The 21,518-nt window shown below is 38.6% G+C and overlaps 1 protein-coding gene across 3 annotated transcripts in view; it reads right to left on the reverse strand.

Annotated features, from left to right (window-relative positions):
* Positions 1 to 13,056: 13,056 nt before the first annotated feature.
* The window catches only part of LOC117245777 (diacylglycerol kinase delta), a 122,195-nt gene continuing 113,733 nt past the window's right edge, over positions 13,057 to 21,518 (reverse strand). For 2 of the 3 annotated variants that reach the window (XM_033609277.2, XM_033609279.2), the window contains 6 exons: positions 20,966 to 21,071; positions 18,699 to 18,788; positions 17,729 to 17,842; positions 17,421 to 17,538; positions 16,155 to 16,217; positions 14,822 to 15,022 (listed from right to left, as the gene is read on the reverse strand). In XM_033609277.2, coding sequence (XP_033465168.1) covers positions 15,021 to 15,022; positions 16,155 to 16,217; positions 17,421 to 17,538; positions 17,729 to 17,842; positions 18,699 to 18,788; positions 20,966 to 21,071 — 493 coding nt within the window. In that variant the 3' untranslated portion in view covers positions 14,822 to 15,020. Of the gene's footprint in view, positions 15,023 to 16,154; positions 16,218 to 17,420; positions 17,539 to 17,728; positions 17,843 to 18,698; positions 18,789 to 20,965; positions 21,072 to 21,518 lie in introns of all 3 variants that reach the window. The other variant, XM_033609278.2, reaches the window with a different exon arrangement.

A 21,518-nucleotide genomic window follows, 5' to 3' on the forward strand; every position in this document is an offset into this window, starting at 1 on the left:
AAATGTCTCTCTATGTCTAAAACAACTGAAAAAATCAGCAGAGATACAAGGTAAGATCACTTCTTCTCACATAAACTAATAATGTTTATATGGCGATTTGACTTTTTTATGCAGTTTTGAACGACATGCTATACTATGACTTTTATGCAATTTTGAACGACATGCTATACTATGACCTTTTTATGCTTTTTTGAACGACATGCTATACTATGACTTTTTTATGCAATTTTGAACAACATGCTATACTATGATTTTTTTATGCAATTTTGAACGACATGCTATAGTATGACTTTTTTATGCAATTTTGAACGACATGCTATAGTATGACTTTTATGCAATTTTGAACGACATGCTATAGTATGACTTTTTTATGCAATTTTGAACGACATGCTATACTATGATTTTTTTATGCAATTTTGAACGACATGCTATACTATGATTTTTTATGCCGTTTTGAACGACATCCTATACTATGACTTTTTTGTGCAGTTTTGAACGACATGCTATGACTTTTTTATGCAATTTTGAACGACATGCTATAGTATGACTTTTATGCAATTTTGAACGACATGCTATAGTATGACTTTTTTATGCAATTTTGAACGACATGCTATACTATGATTTTTTTATGCAATTTTGAACGACATGCTATACTATGATTTTTTATGCCGTTTTGAACGACATCCTATACTATGACTTTTTTGTGCAGTTTTGAACGACATGCTATACTATGACTTTTTTATGCAGTTTTGAACGACATGCTATACTATGACTTTTTTATGCAATTTTGAACGACATGCTATAGTATGACTTTTTTGTGCAGTTTTGAACGACATGCTATACTATGACTTTTTTGTGCAGTTTTGAACGACATGCTATACTATGACTTTTTTATGCAGTTTTGAACGACATGCTATACTATGATTTTTTATGCCGTTTTGAACGACATGCTATACTATGATTTTTTTGTGCAGTTTTGAATGACATGCTATACTATGATTTTTTATGCCGTTTTGAACGACATGCTATACTATGACTTTTTTATGCAATTTTGAACGACATGCTATACTATGACTTTTTTATGCAATTTTGAACGACATGCTATACTATGATTTTTTTATGCAATTTTGAACGACATGCTATACTATGATTTTTTTATGCCGTTTTGAACGACATCCTATACTATGACTTTTTTGTGCAGTTTTGAACGACATGCTATACTATGATTTTTTATGCCGTTTTGAACGACATGCTATAGTATGACTTTTTTATGCAGTTTTGAACGACATCCTATACTATGACTTTTTTGTGCAGTTTTGAACGACATGCTATGACTTTTTCATGCAGTTTTGAACGACATCCTATACTATGACTTTTTTGTGCAGTTTTGAACGACATCCTATACTATGACTTTTTTGTGCAGTTTTGAACGACATGCTATACTATGACTTTTTTATGCAGTTTTGAACGATTTACTATGACTTTATTATGCAATTTTGAACGACATGCTATACAATGACTTTTTTATGCCATTTTGAATGACGTGCTATACAATGACTTTTATGGTATTTTGAACGACATGCTACACTATGACTTTTTTTTTTGCAATTTTGAACGACATGCTACACTATGACTTTTTTTTTGCAATTTTGAACGACATGCTATACTATGACTTTTTTATGCCATTTTGAACGACATGCTACACTATGACTTTTTTTTTGCAATTTTGAACGACATGCTACACTATGACTTTTTTATGCCATTTTGAACTACATGCTATACTATGACTTTTTTTTTGCAATTTTGAACGACATGCTACACTGACTTTTTTTTTGCAATTTTGAACGACATGCTACACTATGACTTTTTTATGCCATTTTGAACGACATGCTATACTATGACTTTTTTATGCAATTTTGAATGGACATGCTATACTATGACTTTTTTATGCTGTTTTGAACGACATGCTATACTATGACTTTTTTATGCAATTTTGAACGACATGCTATACTATGACTTTTTTATGCAATTTTGAACGACATGCTATACTATGACTTTTTCATGCAGTTTTGAACGACATGCTATACTATGACTTTTTTATGCAATTTTGAACGACATGCTATACTATGACTTTTTTATGCAATTTTGAACGACATGCTATATACTATGACTTTTTTATGCAGTTTTGAACAACATGCTATACTATGACTTTTTTATGCAATTTTGAACGACATGCTATACTATGACTTTTTCATGCAGTTTTGAACGACATGCTATACTATGACTTTTTTTTTTGCAATTTTGAACAAAATACCATACTATGACTTTTTTTATGCAGTTTTGAACGACATAAATACATCTGCACAACACAAAAATGTTTGTCTACTGCCATGTTGATAAGAGTATTAGAAATTTGAAAAGTACCCCTTTATAGTACTTTTATAAGAGATAAAAAATGTATGATTAATTTGCAATTAATTGCACTATGAACAATCAATGTCAAGGAAAACTCGGTCATGGTCCCATTTAAAGTGCAGATCACCCTCCTAAAAAACAGCAAGACAGGAACAGGGATGACTGGAAAAAGACATGCAAAACCTAAAAAGAAAGGAGGCAGAGGAGGAGGAGGAGGAGGAAGAAGACAATGGAAGAGAGGAAGAGGGCAGTGGTAGAGAGCAAGATGCAGAGAAAACAGGACGAGGAGGCGGAAAGATACAAAGACATGTCAGACCTTGTGTATCTCCTCCCAAAAACATGGTGAAGATTGGGTCTAATTTGCATTACTGTGGTGGAAAAACTTTAATTGAAATAGATTTTTGTTATGCAGCAAATCAAATGTTTATTTCTGAAACCATTAGATTCCAGCTCTGTTTTGTAGCTAAAAAATCCAAATAAAATGTAGCACGTTGCCAACACTTTAACTTCAGAGGCAAATTTAACTTTGTTAAGGCAAATTTAACTTTGTCAACAAACACAGTGGATCCTTTATATTTAATTATAAATAATGCTTGAAACTATGGGTTTTGTCATATTAAAATGTGAATGTGCTCAACTGGATGCAACGTCAACCTCTTACAGTTTACATTCATGTCTGTGAAAACATGGACGCTTGACACAAATGAGACAAATATGGTCACAGTGACCTTGACCTTTGACCACCAAATTTGAATCTGTTCATCATTGAGTCCAAGTAAATGTCTGTGCCAAATTTGAAGAAGTTCCCTCAAGCTGTTGTTAAGATACTGCATTCACGAGAATGAAATAGATGCAAGGTCACAGTGACCTTGACCTTTGAACACCAAAATCTAATCAGTCTATCCCCAAGTCCAAGTCAATCTTTTGTGCCAAAATTACAGAAATTCCCTCAAGGCGTTTTGGAGAGATCATGTCCACAAGGATGAGACAAGGTCACACTGACCTTGACCTTTGACCACCAAAAAACTAATGAATTAATTTTGTAGTCCAAGTGGACATTTGTGCCAAATTTGAGGAAATTAACTCAAGCTCTTCTTGAGATACTGCATTCACGAGAATGAGATGGATGCAAGGTGACAGTGACCTTAACCTTTGACCACCAAAATCTAATCAGTTCTTTCGAGTCCAAATCAACCTTTGTGCCAAATTTGAAGAAATTCCCAACTCAAGGTTTTCTTGAAATATCGCCTTGTCGAGAATGAAACAGATAAGGTTACAGTGAGGTTACAGTGATCTTTCACCTATGACCACCAAAAAGTTTAACGTTAAATGTCACGAGGACATTTGTGCCAAATTTGAAAAAAAAATTCCCTTGAGACATCTTTTTAGGTATCGTGTTCACCAAGATGGGACATACAGACGGCGGACAGCAGACGGTGGACGGACAACCTGAAAACGTAATGCCTCTGGCTGCAGCTATGGCTGGCGCGGAGGTAAAATAACCATTCCTCTGTGCTCAATTGTTATCCATCACTCAGCCCCCGCATTTCAAGCAGAAGAAAAAAAAAAATCAAGATTAATGATACATTTAAAAGCCTAATGAGTCATCTGATTATCCATCGGTATTATAGGCTGCGGCTGTAAACAAAAACTTTAGCCTCTATCTTCTGAGTCATGCTGAAATTGTATTTCCACACATGGTTTCATTAATGTAAGCCTATTGTTTATTTGCAAACACAACCTACACTGTATTACTCACCAACCTGCTTTACTACAGGCAAATAAAGACTGACAGAGGATCTAGTACGTAGCGTAAGGGTTTTAAATAAGCACTGTTAGTTCTGTCTGATAACCAAAGATTGACACTGTAGTCTTAAAACCTCAGTATACTTTAAATGAAGTGCTTTTACGTTCATCAGGGGTCAACAGGAGTTCTTCATTTTTTTCTGTACAACTGATAAACAGGGTTGGAATGTAACTAGATACATTTACTCAGGTATTGTACTTAAGTTAAGTACAAGTACTTCAAAATTCCATATTCTGCTACTTCATTCTTCTACTTTACCACACATTTTACTCCACTACATTTGCCTAACAGCTTTAGTTACTGGCCACTTTTCAGATTACAATTTTTCATATCCTGTGATAAACTGAAGGATGAAGTGTTACTTTACAGGTTGAGTAAATTCTCTGATTTTTTAGGCTAAACAAACTCTTAAAAAACCCGTCTTGGATCAGAAAATGCATCGTCACAAACTGAGGGCAGAGCTGACGCCATGAAAAGTTGACTCTTGACCCTTACACCTTTTTAACCTTTAACATCTACAGTGGCAGTAAATGCAACATAGTAATGCAGCAGTAATCAGGGTTCCCACACATTTTCATGGACAAAATGTCAAAACTTTTCCATGACTTTTAAAGGACCCATATCATACCATTTTTTTCTTGCCACACTTGCCCTGCGTTTTTCAAACATATCGGATTCAAACTCTGCTCAAACCTATCATCAGCTAGCTGGCATACATGAAGACAGAGATGAAACACAAAAGCAAGATGTAGTGTAGAAACATAGGAGATGTTAAAGAAAATGTCACACACTGACGTATTTTACATTGACGTCAACTGCTACAAAAAATTAATTTGCCATTATGTAACATTACGCGAACGATCATCCACGGAAGATTACTGCAACAGTTTCATTACACATCAAAATTCCAAGACTTTTCCAAAACTTTCTATGATTTCTATTAATCCTATGACTTCACCAGGCCTGGAAAACATGACCAAGAGGTTTTTCATGACCATAGGAACCATGAGTAATATTTATCCAAAAAAACACCATGCTTTATAGAAAAACCTTGACAGGGAACATTTTACTGCACAATGACTGCTTTTACTTTTGTACAGTAGTTAGGATGAGCTCTAGTTTACACTATTATGACACGTCCTTGTGCCAGATTTTGCGTCAAAACAGCTACCGTAAATTTTATAGTATCAACACCTGATCAAATACAGACTTGATGTTGGACAACATCAACATACATATTACCAATCATCACTGCAAATCTGTATATGACTAAAATACCAAATAAAGAAATCATACATTAAAAGGATTTTTGAATTTCTTCTATTTCACCACCGAAAAAAAGACATACTGATGGAGGTGGATTTACCTTCTCAAAGTGTGTATATAGCAAATAACAGCATTTGTATTTCAATGTGTGTTCTTCTTTTAACACTGATGTATTTCTGAGGTGGCAAGTTGAGTCAAGCGGGATTTATACTTCTGCAATGAATTGATGCCGTACCCTACGCCATAGCCTGACGTGCACCTCCCCAGAAATTACTACATGTCTTGGCAACACAGACCTCCTGTCTATTTTTGTAAGCTGACATTTCCTTCAATGGAAACAAAGCTTTTATTTACTTTAATTTCACAGATAAGAAACAATGCATTGTGAAGACAATAAAGCCTCCACAAAAATAGTATTTTAAGTCTTGTGTGTGATTTATCCTGGCTTCATATGAGCAGAGGAAATTTATACAATGTAAAATGCCATAGGCTTGTGCTAATAACGTTAGCATGTTACATTTATTTGGAAAACGTGTTTAGTATAAGACAGTTGTTTTTTCAGTGAACCTTGTGAGTTGTTATGGAGCCGAATTTTGTAACGTTACCTTTGTTAAATGTTACTGTTGTCCCTGGCTTCATATGAGTAGAGGAAAAGTCCGCTAGCTGCTAGGCTAACTTATACAATGGAAAATGCCATAGGCTTGTGCTAAAAACATTAGCATGTTGTATTTGTGGGGAAAATGTGTCCAGATAAAGACAAGTGTTTGTCTGTGAATGCTGCGAGTTATAGTGAAGCTGATTTGTGTACTTGTGTTTGAAATTGACTCTATTAAGCCATGTTTAATGTGTGTTTAATGTGTGTTTTCTGTACTGTCTATATTTACGCCCCCGCTTTTGATCCTTTAAGAAAATATACATGCTTTACTTTAATTTAAAAGCAGGGTTTTAAATGTAGGACTTTAACTTGTAGTGGAGTATATGCACACTGTGATATTAGTACTTTTACTTAAGGATCTGAATAGTTCAACCACTGCAGCACCTGAATGCCTCAGTATGTTAAGTATCCAAGAGTGCAGTTCTACCATACATCACATCAAGACTACAAATATCCCCCCAAAAAATTCTTTACAGAAGATTGAAGAGCCTAATTAAGAAACAACTTTACCTTGAGACGTGGATGGATGACATGTTGGGCCACCTAGTTCATTTAAAATATTGTAAAGTGTTTACACCTGCAAGATAAACAGACACCATGCAACAGGCATTAGCATTAGGAAGCAGAAATAACAACAGTAGAAATTAAACTCGCCCAACATGAATGACCAAAGGCATGCTGACGTTACATTTCCGTCCTACAAATAGGTGCTTTGCGTCCCGGGGGTACTTTAGTCAAACGGAAGTGTACTGTGACCTTTCAGGATTAAAGGTGAGGTGTGTGGGATTTAGGGGGCTTTGGTGGCATCTAGCGGTGAATTATAGATTGCAAACAGCTAAAACTTGAGCCGAATTATCCACAGAGGTCTCTTCCTCTCATAAACAAACAGACCAGGCGATTATAACCCTTAAAACTATGAATAAAGCAGTTTCACGTTACAAATCAGTGTTTCTCCGAAGCACCTCGGAGACAGGCGGCTCGCCCACAACATGCTCATGAGTGCTCCCCCTTTTACTCTCATAGATTAAATGTCTGCTCACCTTTTTATTTCCAGACGTTCAGGTGGTTTGTACCATGAGCCGAATTATCCACAGAGGCCTCTTCTGTTCTAAAACTAACAAACATGTTGATTTCGTCTGGTAAATGACCGAAAAACGTAATTTCACTTTATAAATCCGTGTATTTCCGATGCAGTTTGGCATGTCGCTGCGGGTGGCTCGTCCAACACCTGCTGATGTGAAGTCACGTTTATTCTCCGATTACATAGAAACCAGATGTTCAGGAAGTTTTTACCTGAAGACGAATTATCCGCGAAAGTCTCTCTCTCTCCAAATGGAACATTCCAGGTGATTTAAACCGCTGAAAACACCGAATAAAAGAATTTTACGTTACAGTCCAGTGTAACACCGCCGCTGGTCACTGTAGTTGGGCTACTTAACCGCTAATGACTCTATTTGGAGCAGGTGTGTGGTTTGTCCGTTCTGGGCTACTGTAGAATCGAAGAACCGCTCCCCATGTAGCTCAAATTTTTATTTTATTTATTTATTTTATTTTATTTTATTTTATTTCATTCATTTATATTTTATTATATTATACATTCATTTTATTTGTATATTTTATTTATACAGTCAATGATTTAAACACTTTTTTCCCAATACAGTTTAATTGACTTATAACAATCAAAATATTATGATTCTTAATTATAAAAATGTAACCAACAAAGTGTGCCAACAAAGCAATGTTTGGGATTAATAATGCAAATATTTTGGCAGAATATTTTTTTCACAAATGTCATTTTTAAAAACAAGCTCAATATTTCCTGCATTCCTAAATGAGATCATTCTATACAGAAATAAATGCTGTAAAAATGGAAAGGCCCCATGTCTTAATGACTCTCTCTATACCTTAAGTCCTGAATTACCACTTGTATTTTTTCTTTTCTTTTGTTTGTCTTTCATTATTATTTATTTCTGCCTTGTAGTTCACTCAGTTATATCAGTACTGTAATTTGAATTCAGATGTCACATGACAAGAAGAACACAACAATTCTTATTTTCAGGTCATCATAGATCAGAGGAAACATACTACTTATACACTGCTCAGAAAAATTAAGGGAACACTGAATCGTCACAGTGTAATACAAAGTCAAAAGTTAAATTTGAGGGATTTTAATCTGTTAATTTATGAAGCACAAGTGATTGTGAATCAGTTTCAGCTGCTTTGGTGCAAATCAAAGTGACAACAGGTGCAATGGAGAGGCAAAAGCAAGACAACCCCCAAAAAGGGAATGATTTTACATGTGGTGGCCATAGACAGTTGCTCTCTCCTTATCCTTCCTGACTGATTCTTCTCTAGTTTTGTGTCCTTGTCACTACTGGTAGCATGAGGTGGTACCTGCAGCCCAATCAGGTTGCACAGGTAGTCCAGCTCCTCCAGGATGGCACATCCATACATGCGGTTAAAAGGATGTTTGCTGTGTCTCCCAGCACAGTCTCAAGAGCATGGAGGAGATACCAGGAGGCTGGTTGTTACATGAGTAGAGCTGGACAGGGCCGTAGAAGGGTATCACCCCAGCAGCAGGACCGATATCTGCTCCTTGTGTGAGGAGGAACAGGAGGAGCACTGCCAGACCTCCAGCAGGCTACAGCGTGCATGTTTCTGACCAAACTGTCAGAAACAGACTCCATGAGGGTGGCGTGAGGGGCCCGACGTCCTCTAGTGGGACCTGTGCTCACAGCCCAGCACCGTGCAGCTCGACTGGCATTCACCAGAGAACACCAGAATTGACAGGTCTGCCACTGGCGCCCCATTCTCTTCACAGATGACAGCAGGTTCACACTGAGCATGTGACAGGCCAGAAGAGTTGGAGACGCTGTGGTGAACGTTATGCTGCCTGTAACATCATCCAGCATGACCAGTTTGGCGGTGGGTCAGTGATGGTCTGGGGAGGCATATCCTTGGAGGGTCTCACAGACCTCCATGTCATAGCAAATTATACAATGTACATCAGTAGAGATTTTCAACTTAATTTGTTCATGATCTGATGTGTGATTGAAGTGTTTCCTTCATTTTTCTAAGCAGTGTATATTATATTTCTGCCAATGTATCCCCCTAAATCCTACACACTGGACCTTTAAATATGTGCTAAAGCAACAACACATCACACACATTAACAGCACCGGACACCAGCTTCACACTTCAATAATTCATTTAATCTCCAAAGGGTTGCGCTGACTTTGTCTTTGTTACACACTGCACACAAAAACACAATAAAACACCTCGCAACGTACAAGGTCGTGCAACATCTAGTCTGGCTTCCAGCATTGCGCACACAGTCTCAATATATCAATATATATAGGCTGTTCAGATCAGGGGGGTGCGTTCACAAATGTTGTCTATGAAATACTGTTGCACAAACATGGTGAGGTGTTTGAAATCTGTGGGTTCATTTCAGTGTCTCAGCTCCATGTAACTCCTCGGAAGAGTTTCAGTCGAAAATGACATTTTTGCTGTATGAAAAAAAAAAGACAGTCGCAGAAAGAACAACCCAAAAAAAAAGATGCTTTTAAAAGACAAACTATGAAATCCTTGGTTAAAAGACCGTTAAACACAGGCAATTACTTTTTTTAATCCCTAAATTGGCTTCCACAAATGTGTGTTACCCAAACTGTAGACATGTTTGTTTGTTTTCAGCACAAAAAATGCTAATTAAAGCAGAAGGTAGACTCTCAGTAGATGTTATAATTTCAAAATTATACACAAGACTTCGCCCAAATGTCGGCGAAACATAAGCTGAATATGACAACTCTATTTTGTGTAAACAATTCATCAGTAGTCTGTAACAACACCAGAGAACTCCAACAACTTTGGCTTAAAGGTAGAATAACCTTAATATCTATTGGATTTTTAGAATACTGTTTCAATACCAATTGGTGTAACATTGGAAAGACATTTCAATGGCGTTGCTGTGGCAGTGGAATGACACATAATCACATGTAGTAACATTGGCGTTAGATGGGAGATCTCAAGCTGCTGTGGGTGTAACGTACAACCACTGATGTAATAAACATTGGTGTATACATCTTTATATTTGTCATTCTTTTATGTTTGGTTAGATATATTACATTTTATCAACACACTTTTGTCCGTATACATCTATCATAAATAAAAGATTTTTCGTCTTCAAATCAATTTAAAAAAAACACTCGTAAACACTCAAAATCTTAAACACGCACGCGCACATGCACACAAATGTCTTTTTTCCCCATTAAGTTTGCTTCTTCGTAAAGTGCAAGGCAAGATACAGTAAACTTTGAAATGTACGACATACAACAACTTCCGCGTCTGAAGCTCACGCACGCACTCACGCACACACACCTCGTATATCTCATAACCCACTGAACTCAGTACAAACTTGGCACGACACCACTAAAGCCTCTAAGGTGTAGAGCATATAGCTGGCACACTATGGATACAGTAGCACAATCCTACCAGAGCTGAACATCTACAACGCCTCACAGTTACTCTGCCCTATCAAGAGTTAATTTGGGTTAGTTTGATAAAACTGTAAATAACTGAAAAATAAAAAAAGGTCTAACCCTTTACATTAACGTGAAAAGCACAAACATGCTCCTTTACCAGTTTACAGCCTTGATCAAGGCATGAAAAATGTTCACCTTGGTCAGATGTGATCTTAACGTTGATATTTTGTCCCTTATTTTAGTAGTTATGAAAGTGGTGGAGCTGCGTCACAGCAAATCAAGGTAAGTTGTGTACCATTAAAATAAATACTTTTCTGTGGCTCTTCAAAGTATCTTTACATGATGCAGCTAATTCTGCCTATGGGACATTTGTAGCTGGTATTTCACTCATATTATATCCTGACTAGTGAACATTACTTCTTTATTACATCTTGTTAATTAAAACCTTTAAAGCGACACTCAGACATTTTAAGAAATTCAAATTGTTGCTGCCATACATGGACAAACTATGAAAAATCAATCTCTGTCCATTCAGTAAAGACTTAGCCTCATGGATGTATAAGGAGAACTGTATACGTGTTGGAGGCGGGGTCTAATTCATTCCTATGAAAGTTGCCCAGTGGTGCATAAAGCCATAAACATTCAACTGCCATGTATAAAACTACTTTGATGATCAGCACTGCTCCCCATAGAGCAAGCGCACCATTGACTTCTGCCAGCCGAGCCAGCTACTTCCTGTTTAGCACTAACACTAACTAGAATGAGGATAAAGTGATAAACTGTGCAGCTCCTCTAAACTTTCAAAATGGTATCGGACCAAATGGCTCAAATTCTGATACTAAAACAAGTCATTGGAGATGGTTGTGACACTCAAAAAAATGTTATCAATAGATTATAGACGTCTATTTCACCATGATATCTATGGAAAAAATCTTTTTGGGCCACAGGGTATCACTGGACGGATGCAATTCAAATGTCTGGTCACTACAAAAATTGGCTTCCTGGGGGCCTGGACTAAAACCAACAATTACAGTTTCTGAGTTCTTCATGTGATGCCACTTGGCCACCTAAGATTTTTGTCCATAGAGTAACATTGTAAAAGAGATGTCTGTGTCATGCGTCACAGACCCTGAAAAAGGACTCGTTTTACTGTCATAATTTGATCCATTTGGTTCGCTAATATTTGGAAAGTCTAGAAGAGCTGCACAATTAAATAATTTTATCTCTATTCAAGCTAGCATAGCGCTAAACCGGAAGTAGCCAGCTTGGCTGATGGAGAATGATGCGAAGGCAGTGACGATCATCTGAGAAATTTTATACGTGGCAGTTAAATGTTTTTGGCCCCATGCAGCCCTGAGCAATGTTCATAGGAATGACCTGGGCCCTGCCTCAAACGCTGCATCCAGGTCTCTTCATACATCCATGGTTTGGCCTAGCTTATGACGAAGCGCTGAAAGCAGGGAAACCAGCTAGCATAGTGCTATCAAAGCGCCAACATGGACACAGTTGTTTTATCTAATACATGTGCGCATTTAACACCTTTACTAAAATAACATGCTGTTTAACAAGCGACTGGCTTACACATTGGAGCTTTCTTGACTGCATACAGTAGTATCGCCTAGCTGTTGCTAGGACAGGAGTAGCTAGGAGTTGCTAGCTTCGAAAATGAACACAAAAAGGCTTTAACACAAGAAGACCCCCGCTGACTCTGAGATATCTTGGTAACTTATTTGCTAGGTAATAAGATACATGTACATTTTGGAAGTTCTTATTTTGACGAAGAATGTTCAATTCCTTCAGGTTTTTGTTTGCTAAGCTAAGCACGTCTGGAAGCTTATAGTTTTTATCTCTTTACTGAGTGCATAGAGATTAAAAATAATATGAATCTTCTTGCCTATCTTGCCGTAACATAGCAAATAAGCAAACTTCCAAAAAGACATTTTTTACTTTTAACAGAGATAGTCGAATTCTGTCAGGTTTTTGTGTGCTAAGCTAAGTGTATCTGACAACTTTCCCCATCTCTTAACTGATTGTACAAAGATTAAAAACATATATGAATCTTCTTGACTATTTTGCAGCACCTTCACTTTTCACATTTTTGTTTCCTAAGCTAAACATGTCTGGGAGCTTTCTTTATCTCTTCGTTGAGTCAAGAGATGAAAAAACATATGAATGTTCTTGTCTATCTTGTGGTAACATAGAAAATAAGCAGATTTCCCAAAAGGCATATTTTACTTTTGACGGAGAATGACCAATTCTTTCAGCTAGCTAGCTAGCTAGCACGTCTTTACTGAGTGTACAGAGATAAATAAATCTGAATCTCCTTGTCTGTCTTGCGGTAATACAATATATAGGCAGACTTCCCAAAAGGCGTTTTTCACTTTTGACAGAGAATGACCAGTTCTTTCAGCTAGCTAGCTAGCACGTCTGAGTTTTCTTTTTCTATCTCTTTACTGATTGTACAGAGATAAACAAATATAAATCTTCTTGTCCATCTTGTGGTAACATAGAAAATAAGTGAATTTCCCAAAATAACTGACCATTCTTTTCAAGAACATTACCGTAAAACCTGGGTAGAAGTTGCCTCTAAAACTCGTAAACATCAATACTTTAGCAATCTCTAAACCGCAAGCCACATGTTCCCAAACTTCACATACCCGCTTTGGCTGTGACTTGATCAAATAATAATAATTAGATACATGAAAACTTGGTGTTTTTTATAACCCGCTTGCAGAACCCTGTGGGTGGAAAACAATACACCCTCTTAAAGTTTGGACAACACAGCAAAGTATGGACAGACATTTTTTGCAAAGTAAGTGTTAATTCAAAGTAAAACTCAAGACCATCTGGTGCGTCAAGCAGGTTAAAACAAAAACAAACGCTGTTAGTCGGAACCGACAAGCTAAAACTTACTATTTTGAGGCAACTTCAGCCCAACACTGTGAGGCGAAGGAAGGCTAAGTATGCATGCAGGGACACACAGAACAGCATTAATTGGCTTTGATTATATGCACAGTGGCCGAGGAGTTCGTCAAAGGGGGAAGCAGCAAAGCCAGGACAGCTTCACAGATTACTATTGGGAAAATAAGATATACAAAAAAATAGATAATATATTTGTAATGATAATAATGATAATAATAATAATAATAGCTTTTAACCACAGACAAGGCAAAATCAAATATCCACTGACTCTTATTCCTATATTACAAATACAATCAGGAGTATGGCAAAGTAGAAGTAATATACTGAGTAGCTGTTATGTTTTGTTAATGTGTCCTTGATGCTTCCTCCATCTGTAAACACCTTCACCATACACTGCCAAAAGAAATAATCTTGTGAGTCATTTCATCTGGTACTGTACCTCAAAATGGTTCTTCAACCCAGTGGGATGAGTTTTTTTTATCCCGCATGAGTCACATTTTAGACCTTGATAATAACTGAGTGATGTACCGCACAGTCAGATCTACTCAAAAGGCTGAATTCCAGATGAAATGACTCATCGTAAAGCGAAGTCTCAATTCACACAAGTCAGAAAAAGACCTATTAAGAACCACTTTAGAACCACAACAGTAGAACCTTTGTGAAACCTTATATGATTTATCATTTAACATTATTCACAGGTTAATACAAGTCCACACAAGTACATTCCTCAGTACATTTTTTGCAACATTTAAGATATTCCCCGATTCAGTAGACGATAAGGTTGAGATGTTTCAGTTTGTTCATTTTGTTGCCGTTTGAGTTCTCATGGCAGTAGCAACAAGAAATAAATATTCTTCGACAGTCGCGAGAAAAATCAAAGTCTAAAGGCTGTTCATAAGTTCGGAAATTATTCAAGATAGAGAGAAAATAATTAAGATTCTAACAACTTATGATAGATATAAAATAAGATGGCTGCACTCAACATGCAAGGAGAGCACCATGTAAACACATTTCTTTGTCAAAAAAAAAAAAAAAATCTGCGAGAACGCTTTTGTTCCACGCCTCCCTTTCTCCTTTGTTTGACTCGCTGCTGGCCAAGGCGAACTTCCAAACTCAAGCACGTAAACAGGACCAGAAGCAAAATGCCAATGGTGAAGCAATGCGATGCAAAGCCAGGCCCCTTCAAGAACGTAAAAGACGAAGAAGAAGAAGAAGAAACAAAACTCCCTCCCTGCAAAATGAAGGATAAAGAAGCAGGGAGGAAATAGCGTAAAAGTTGGGAAGATGGTTTTCCTTTTCTTCCTCACACCTCTCATAGGCCACTGGGTATCGCGGTTAGAGGGGAGGAGGACAGGAGGGGTGCTCCTCACCCCTGGTTGTCAGGATAGCAGGGGGGCAGCAGTAAAGCACCTCACGCAGGACTTCAATTGCCCGAGGAATCTGCCTCACCAGCCCCGCCTTTGATATCCCAATTTCCTGCAGGAGAGAGAAAAACGAAATGAAAATGACAAATTGAGCACCTCTGGACTCAAAAAGATGAGAGAGATGATAGAGATGATAGAGATGCTGCAGATGCGGTTTAAGCTGTCAAACACAATGATAGGGTTTGGCAGCTGACAGAGCAAACAGAACTCAATCCATCTCTGATTCTTATTCTGTGTACTGTAGCTGGAGGCAATCCGTCACTGCGTGCCTGGATCAGATCTAATTCTGATCCTGCAGATCAGCTCAGAACATCCTCTCAGCACAGGCAACTCTGAGGCAGGACTGCACAACACAACGAGGAGTTTTCAAGAGCTGTTGTACCAGAAGCAAAAAAGCAAAAGTTCGGAAAACGTAACAGGCTCCGTATAGGAAAATCTCAATCAAGAATGCCTGGATCGGCTCTAATCCCCAACCCAACAAATTAGATCAGGAACTGAACTATAGTTCCTCTTTCTAGACAAAAAGAACAAGGAGTTCTTGAAATGGCTGGCATAACCACAGCGAACACAAAACGTACTGACAAAGGACCAAGCTCCATATCGCTGTTACCAGTCCATCGGCAAATACCTTGATCTCTTTGATCCTGGTCCCACAGATTGACTTAGAACATCCTAAACTGTACCGTAGTTTCTTGATCTCGACACAGGGAGCTCAATGTGCTTTACCGTGACTCTGAGGCATGATTACAAAATACAATGAGGAGTTTTTGACACCTAGCACACCGAGGGCAACCAGAAAAGTCAGAAATGAACTGTGATCTGTATAGTGGTTACCAGTCTGTCGACAAATATGTGGATCAGACCCAATCCCAATCTAGCCAGTCTGTTAGGGTCATCCCTACGATGAACTGTAGTTTCTTCCTAGACAAAGGGGACTAAGATAATTTGGAAACTGGAATGACTGCATATCTGATGTTGTGGAACTGGAGCTTTGAATTACCGGCTGATGAGTTTTGGAGATTGGTATTAGTGTTTTCTAGTTGCCAATAGCTGCGGGGGAGTTGGGGGTTGGGGGTGTTATCAGTGACTACCGAACCTGTGACTACTCAGCTTTCCTACTTGTGTTTGATTACGTTTCTAGGTACTCCATAGGTACGCTAATACCTCACTACAACTGAACTTACACTCCTGCAGCAAGCGCCGTCCTTCTGCCTGTGCCACATGCCCCACGTCCACACACTGACTGCCTGCGCACCGAGAAAGAAGAGATGGAGTGAGGTTGTACTGTGTATTTTAGTTGTTCTTCTAGACTTATTGGTGGATACTTCTCTCATTGTCCTGTGGATGGTCTTTGTACTGCTCTGTTGATTGAACCGACTTAGGCCCCGAACACACAGAAAGCTTTTTAGCAGTTGGAGGCAGCTTTTTGTAATTGTTTTTTACGAGAATGAAGCTTTTTGCTTGCTGTTTTTGCATTGTGACGCACCTCGTGTTTCTTTGCCCTTGGCGCCTGGCATTTTTGCTGGAGCCCTCTGAAATTCTTGAGCTGAAAAGACTTCAACTCAGGGTGGAAAAGTGTCCCACGTCATCTCTTTTTACGTGATCTCTTTTCCCATTGCCAAAACAGATGTTTTGAGATGCGGGCCTTCTGTGGTGGTCACGACAACAAGTTTACAGTTGGTAAACAATGGAGGAGAAACTGGTGGTAGTGGTTGCTGGATACCCAGAGCTATACGGCCCGACGATAGACAGCAGGTTGTCAAACTGCCCCCGAGTCATCCTAAAATATGCCTGGAATCAGCCATCATAGATGCGAAGCTCCTGGACCAACTGGTGGTACTCCCCATCACCCACCCTCTTTATTAGGGTCTCATGTACCCACACAGATCTCTGTTTCCCTGTTTACCCTCAACCAGAGCTACAGCAAGTACCCTCTGCCTGAGCATTTCAGGAACTAGATACTAATTACTCTGGAAAAAAAAAAACAGTGAATTGACAACATGGGAAGGTTGGGGTTAGGACGTGATAGGGTGGTTGCCTGGCAACAATAAAAAGGCGCAGCAAGTTTTTTTTTGTTTTTTTTTTACTGGTGGTATTCAATTAAAAAAAAAGGGTAGTGTGGTGTGCCTCGTGTTTTCCAACCTGCAAAACGCTTTCTGTGTGATCAGGGCCTAAGAAACCAACAACACTAACATTTCTTAGGACTGTACATTCACAGAGCCTCACCTAGTTTACACTGCCACCTGGTGGAGATTCTAGCGCACTACAAAGCAGTCAAACTGACCTATAATATAGCCATACCAGCTGCTTTAACACAACAGGAAACGATTTGTATTGTCCATTCATTGTCCAATGTGGCTCATAGATGATTGTCAGTTGGTATCAGTGGCGAAAAAAATCACGACTGGGGCATCCCTACTTTGAATCAGGGCTCTGTGCCGATCTCTTACCCGAGAGAGAGCTGTTGGACTTCTGCTTGTGGAGCTTCTCCCTCTCCTTCTTCACCTTGGGTATGATCTTCAACTTCATACTGCTGCCGCTGCTCTTACTGCTGCCCCTCACTGAGTCCTAAAAGAAAAGAAGCGCACATTGTTGGGCACGAGAAAAGGCACCAAGAGACATTCTTCATTTTGTTTGTTGGAAGGGGCAGATGGACTGCGACTAGTTAGAAATGAGCAACAGCGATGACACTGCGTTTGGTTGTTAGACACACTGTGATTATGAGATGGACTTTCTCACAGACTGCGTCCCTCCTCACCTCCTCGGAGCACTGCATGAGCGGACAGATCCAGTGGATGTCGTCCAGCTTGTGGAGCTCAGCACTGAGGCTGTTCAGGGTCGACCGAAGCTCCTCTTCCTCATGACACTCCGACTGCGGGGAAAGCGGAGACAATAAAATGCATCAAGAGTTTATTTCTAAACTGCTACTTCCTAGTTCTAATGTGATATTTGATCACGGGGATGGATTCAAATGTACAATAGCTTGCCTGAAGGCGTTGTTTGAAAACTGTCTGTAAATCTAAAAAATGCAAAATGCCAACATCTGCTCTGTTCTCCTACCGTCTGAAGATGATGTATGTTTTGACACCCTGCATATATTATGCAAATTCGCAGATTTGTCGACAGTAAACATCTGTTAACCTGTGAATCTGCCAACAGTTGGGGCGTACTGCAAATTCTTTCAAACTAAACCTAATTTGCATATCATGCTAATAATCCTGTTTGCTGCTTTATTCGTCTGCATCGAGGCATCAGTTTCATTCAATCTTATCTCTCCCATCGCAAGTAAGTTTAGAGAAGAAAAATCATCACCTGAAGTTCATCATTCAACATCACAGAATTACACGAGATAAAATTAGTGAAAGTTTAGCCCAATCTGTTCAGTGTGAGAAGGGTTGTAAACAAAGCTGATGAGGATAAAAAGCAAAGCAGAGAGGAGACAACAAGAGATGGGACATGAAATAGGATACAAATTAAAGTATGTCATGCGGTTTGTCGTAGTGTTGTCATTAGATTTGCTCTTCTGCACAAAGGGCCATTGTCAATAAAGGTAAATTTCCTAACAGGGTAAATAAGGCAATAGCAAACGCAGAGAGCAGAAACTGAAATGTGAGATGTCAAGGCTTGAATGGCTTCAGCAGAGACAGACAGTGAGAGAGGAAGAGAACAAGCGACGCAAACAAAGACAAGAACAGAGGGAAGACAAGGATGAAACTGAAGAGTTGTACCAGTAGTTTTCCATCGAGCAGCATCTTGGTCTCAGCCTGGAGGACTTTACTGCTGTTGACGATTTCCACCGCCGTGCTGCGACTCAGACACTGAAAATACAAATTTTATCACTTAATTTTTAATCATTAGGGGAATACGTCAACCCCAAATGATCATTTCTTTGTCAAACTCACACCATGTTACATTGAATTCAGGAGGACAATGCCTTTCTTGAATGTCTCCACGTTGAACGAAGAATCCAAAAACTGAGAATGCTCTCGATGGACTGGAGTAAAAGGGTGTCGCACTTAACAACAGCAAAACTATATCAAAACATCCCTTTACAAACTCTCACACAACTCAAGCAGTATAACCCAAGTCTCATTTATCCAGTCGTATGTGCCGTACCTACCAAACACATGCATTCTTGCTAATATAATGGTTTTACTTAAAACGCATGTGTTTGGGAAGTACTGGCAGTGTCGGCCCTAGGACATTTGGTGCCCTAGGCGAGCCTAAGCTCCATTTTACACGATTACATTGAACACACCATGAGAACGTTATGATTCACCTCAGAGGTAACGATAACAAGCTCTCCTCCTGCTGATTTCATGTTCTTTCTCTCCACATCCACTCCTCTCACTAGTGTAGTGGTAGTTGAGTGGGCACCAGAGAGCTTTTGTGGTTTTGACATGACAAAGATACAGCGTATTTCAGGGTTCACGTGACGTTGGATAACTCTCCAATCTCCTCCAGAGAGCACGAAAAGTGTAACGAGCTGGGAAGGGGGGGGGGGGGCAGGGACCAGAAAAAAAGGCCCCTCTATTATTCAGTAGGCTGTAGTTATGTTGTTGTGGCCTATAATTAATATTTCAAAATAATAGTATCAGTAAAAAATAAAAAAAAAAAAATTCCTTCCTCCATTTGTGGCGCCCACTCTGGATGACAGCGCCCTTAGCATTCGCCTATACTGCCTATGGTACAGGCCGGCACTGAGTACTGGCCATACAGTTGGATAAATGAGACTTGGATTAAACTGCACAACTTGTGTGAGAGTTTGTAAATGGATGCTTTGATATTGTTTTGCTGTTGTTAAACCCACTCCCCTACAACTTAAATTCAATTAAAGTTTTGTTTCTTCATTTTTTTTTTGGATTCTTCGTTTACCATGAAGGCATGCAAAAAAAAAAAAAAAAAAGTCACAAATTCAACGGTAAGCAACTGATAACTGATATACAATTGGTCATTTGGGGGGTGAAGTTTTCCTTTAAGTCAAAAATGTCCAATAATAAAATGTGCAATATATGGCCTTATGATAAAAATACAGATTATACTGTATGTGTCCACTTATTCAAGTATTTTTAAATAATATTTTATAATACATTCATTTGTAATAATATTAATTAATCATTATTTACTTTATATTTCTTCTTATTAATAATATATATATTTTTTATAATTTTATAATAATTATAGTCTACTCCCATTTAAGTGTTTAATATTTGCACTTTGACATTTGATGCTTGATTTTATTACAACAGGAAACTCCTCACAACTTTCAGATGTAGTTAAAAAAAACAAAAACACGTGCAACCTGCAATTCAAGACTGTTTCTGAACAGTTAAAACAATAAGGACATATATCTATTAAATACATTTCCAAAAAAGTATGTTTGAAGATTAGTCAAGAGCTTGATAATAAATGAGTAAGTTGTTATAAAATGGATAATTATATGAATAAATACATGAAAACTATATTACCATAAAACTGTACAATAATCCTTTTTTTTTTTTAATTCAGCTCATGGTGTTTTATCTGCATCACAAATTTTCACAAAAAAACTGTCATTTTTATTTAATTCCAGCAGTTTTTCTTTTCAAACATCCTTTTCCAAAGTCCGCCTTTAATGTCACAATGCCTCTTGTCAGTGATGATTTCATAATGTCACTTCTCATCACTGAGTCTTTGTCTGAGTCGGTGTTGACAGTTGGTTTGCTTATTCAGACCAAAGCAGAAGCCGATCACACAAGTGAATCTGCCCTGGTGTTTTTTGTTATTATAATTATTTCATCATGTCTCTTTTTAACACTTTGCGTCCGTCACAATATGGAAGGGGAGCGCCTGCTGTGTCCTTGAAGTGACGTCACTGACGCATTCCAGTTTTAACAGGCTGCAAAATTAACAGTCTGTAAACTGACATGAGACCCAAGCGTATTGCTGAAAATCTGCACGCTTTACCCAGTCAAATCCGCCATCTGTCACCCTTTCCTTCCGCCCAGTGTCTTACCTCGGGGCTGGACAGTTTGGCCTCTGTGAGCACCAGGGCGGTGGCGTTGACGGCGTGAGCCAGCTCTTGCTCCACCAGCTTGTGGGTCTTGGCTGCCTCACGGATCCTATGGGAAGGACGAGGGAGGAAAATCATGGACTTGAAAGAGCTGTAATTATTATTTCGACAAGCTGAAAAGGCACAATTATGGTGATTACTCCAACAAGTTGTCTCAGTCTGTTGATGGGACAAAAGCCCAGTTTCTTTCTGCGTCTCTCCAATTTTTTTTTCCTTGTTAAAGTTTCTCTTTTAAATGGAGAGTCTGAGGACAGAGGGTGTCCTGTGTGGTGCAGATTTCAAAGCCCATGAGGCAAATTTGTGATTACTGGGTGTATAAATAAAACTGAATTGACTCTCCAACCTTTGAGTTCAGACTGTAGATGTTTGGATTTTAAAACCCGGCCATGATTTTGACGAGTAAATCACAAAACTTCAGTACAATTACAGGTAGACGATGCAGGATCTTCCATAAGAAAAGAATGTACAGACTCAGCTATCACTTATGACCCAGTAG

This window comes from Epinephelus lanceolatus, chromosome 22 (assembly GCF_041903045.1).
Source record: "Epinephelus lanceolatus isolate andai-2023 chromosome 22, ASM4190304v1, whole genome shotgun sequence".
Lineage (NCBI taxonomy): Eukaryota > Metazoa > Chordata > Actinopteri > Perciformes > Serranidae > Epinephelus > Epinephelus lanceolatus.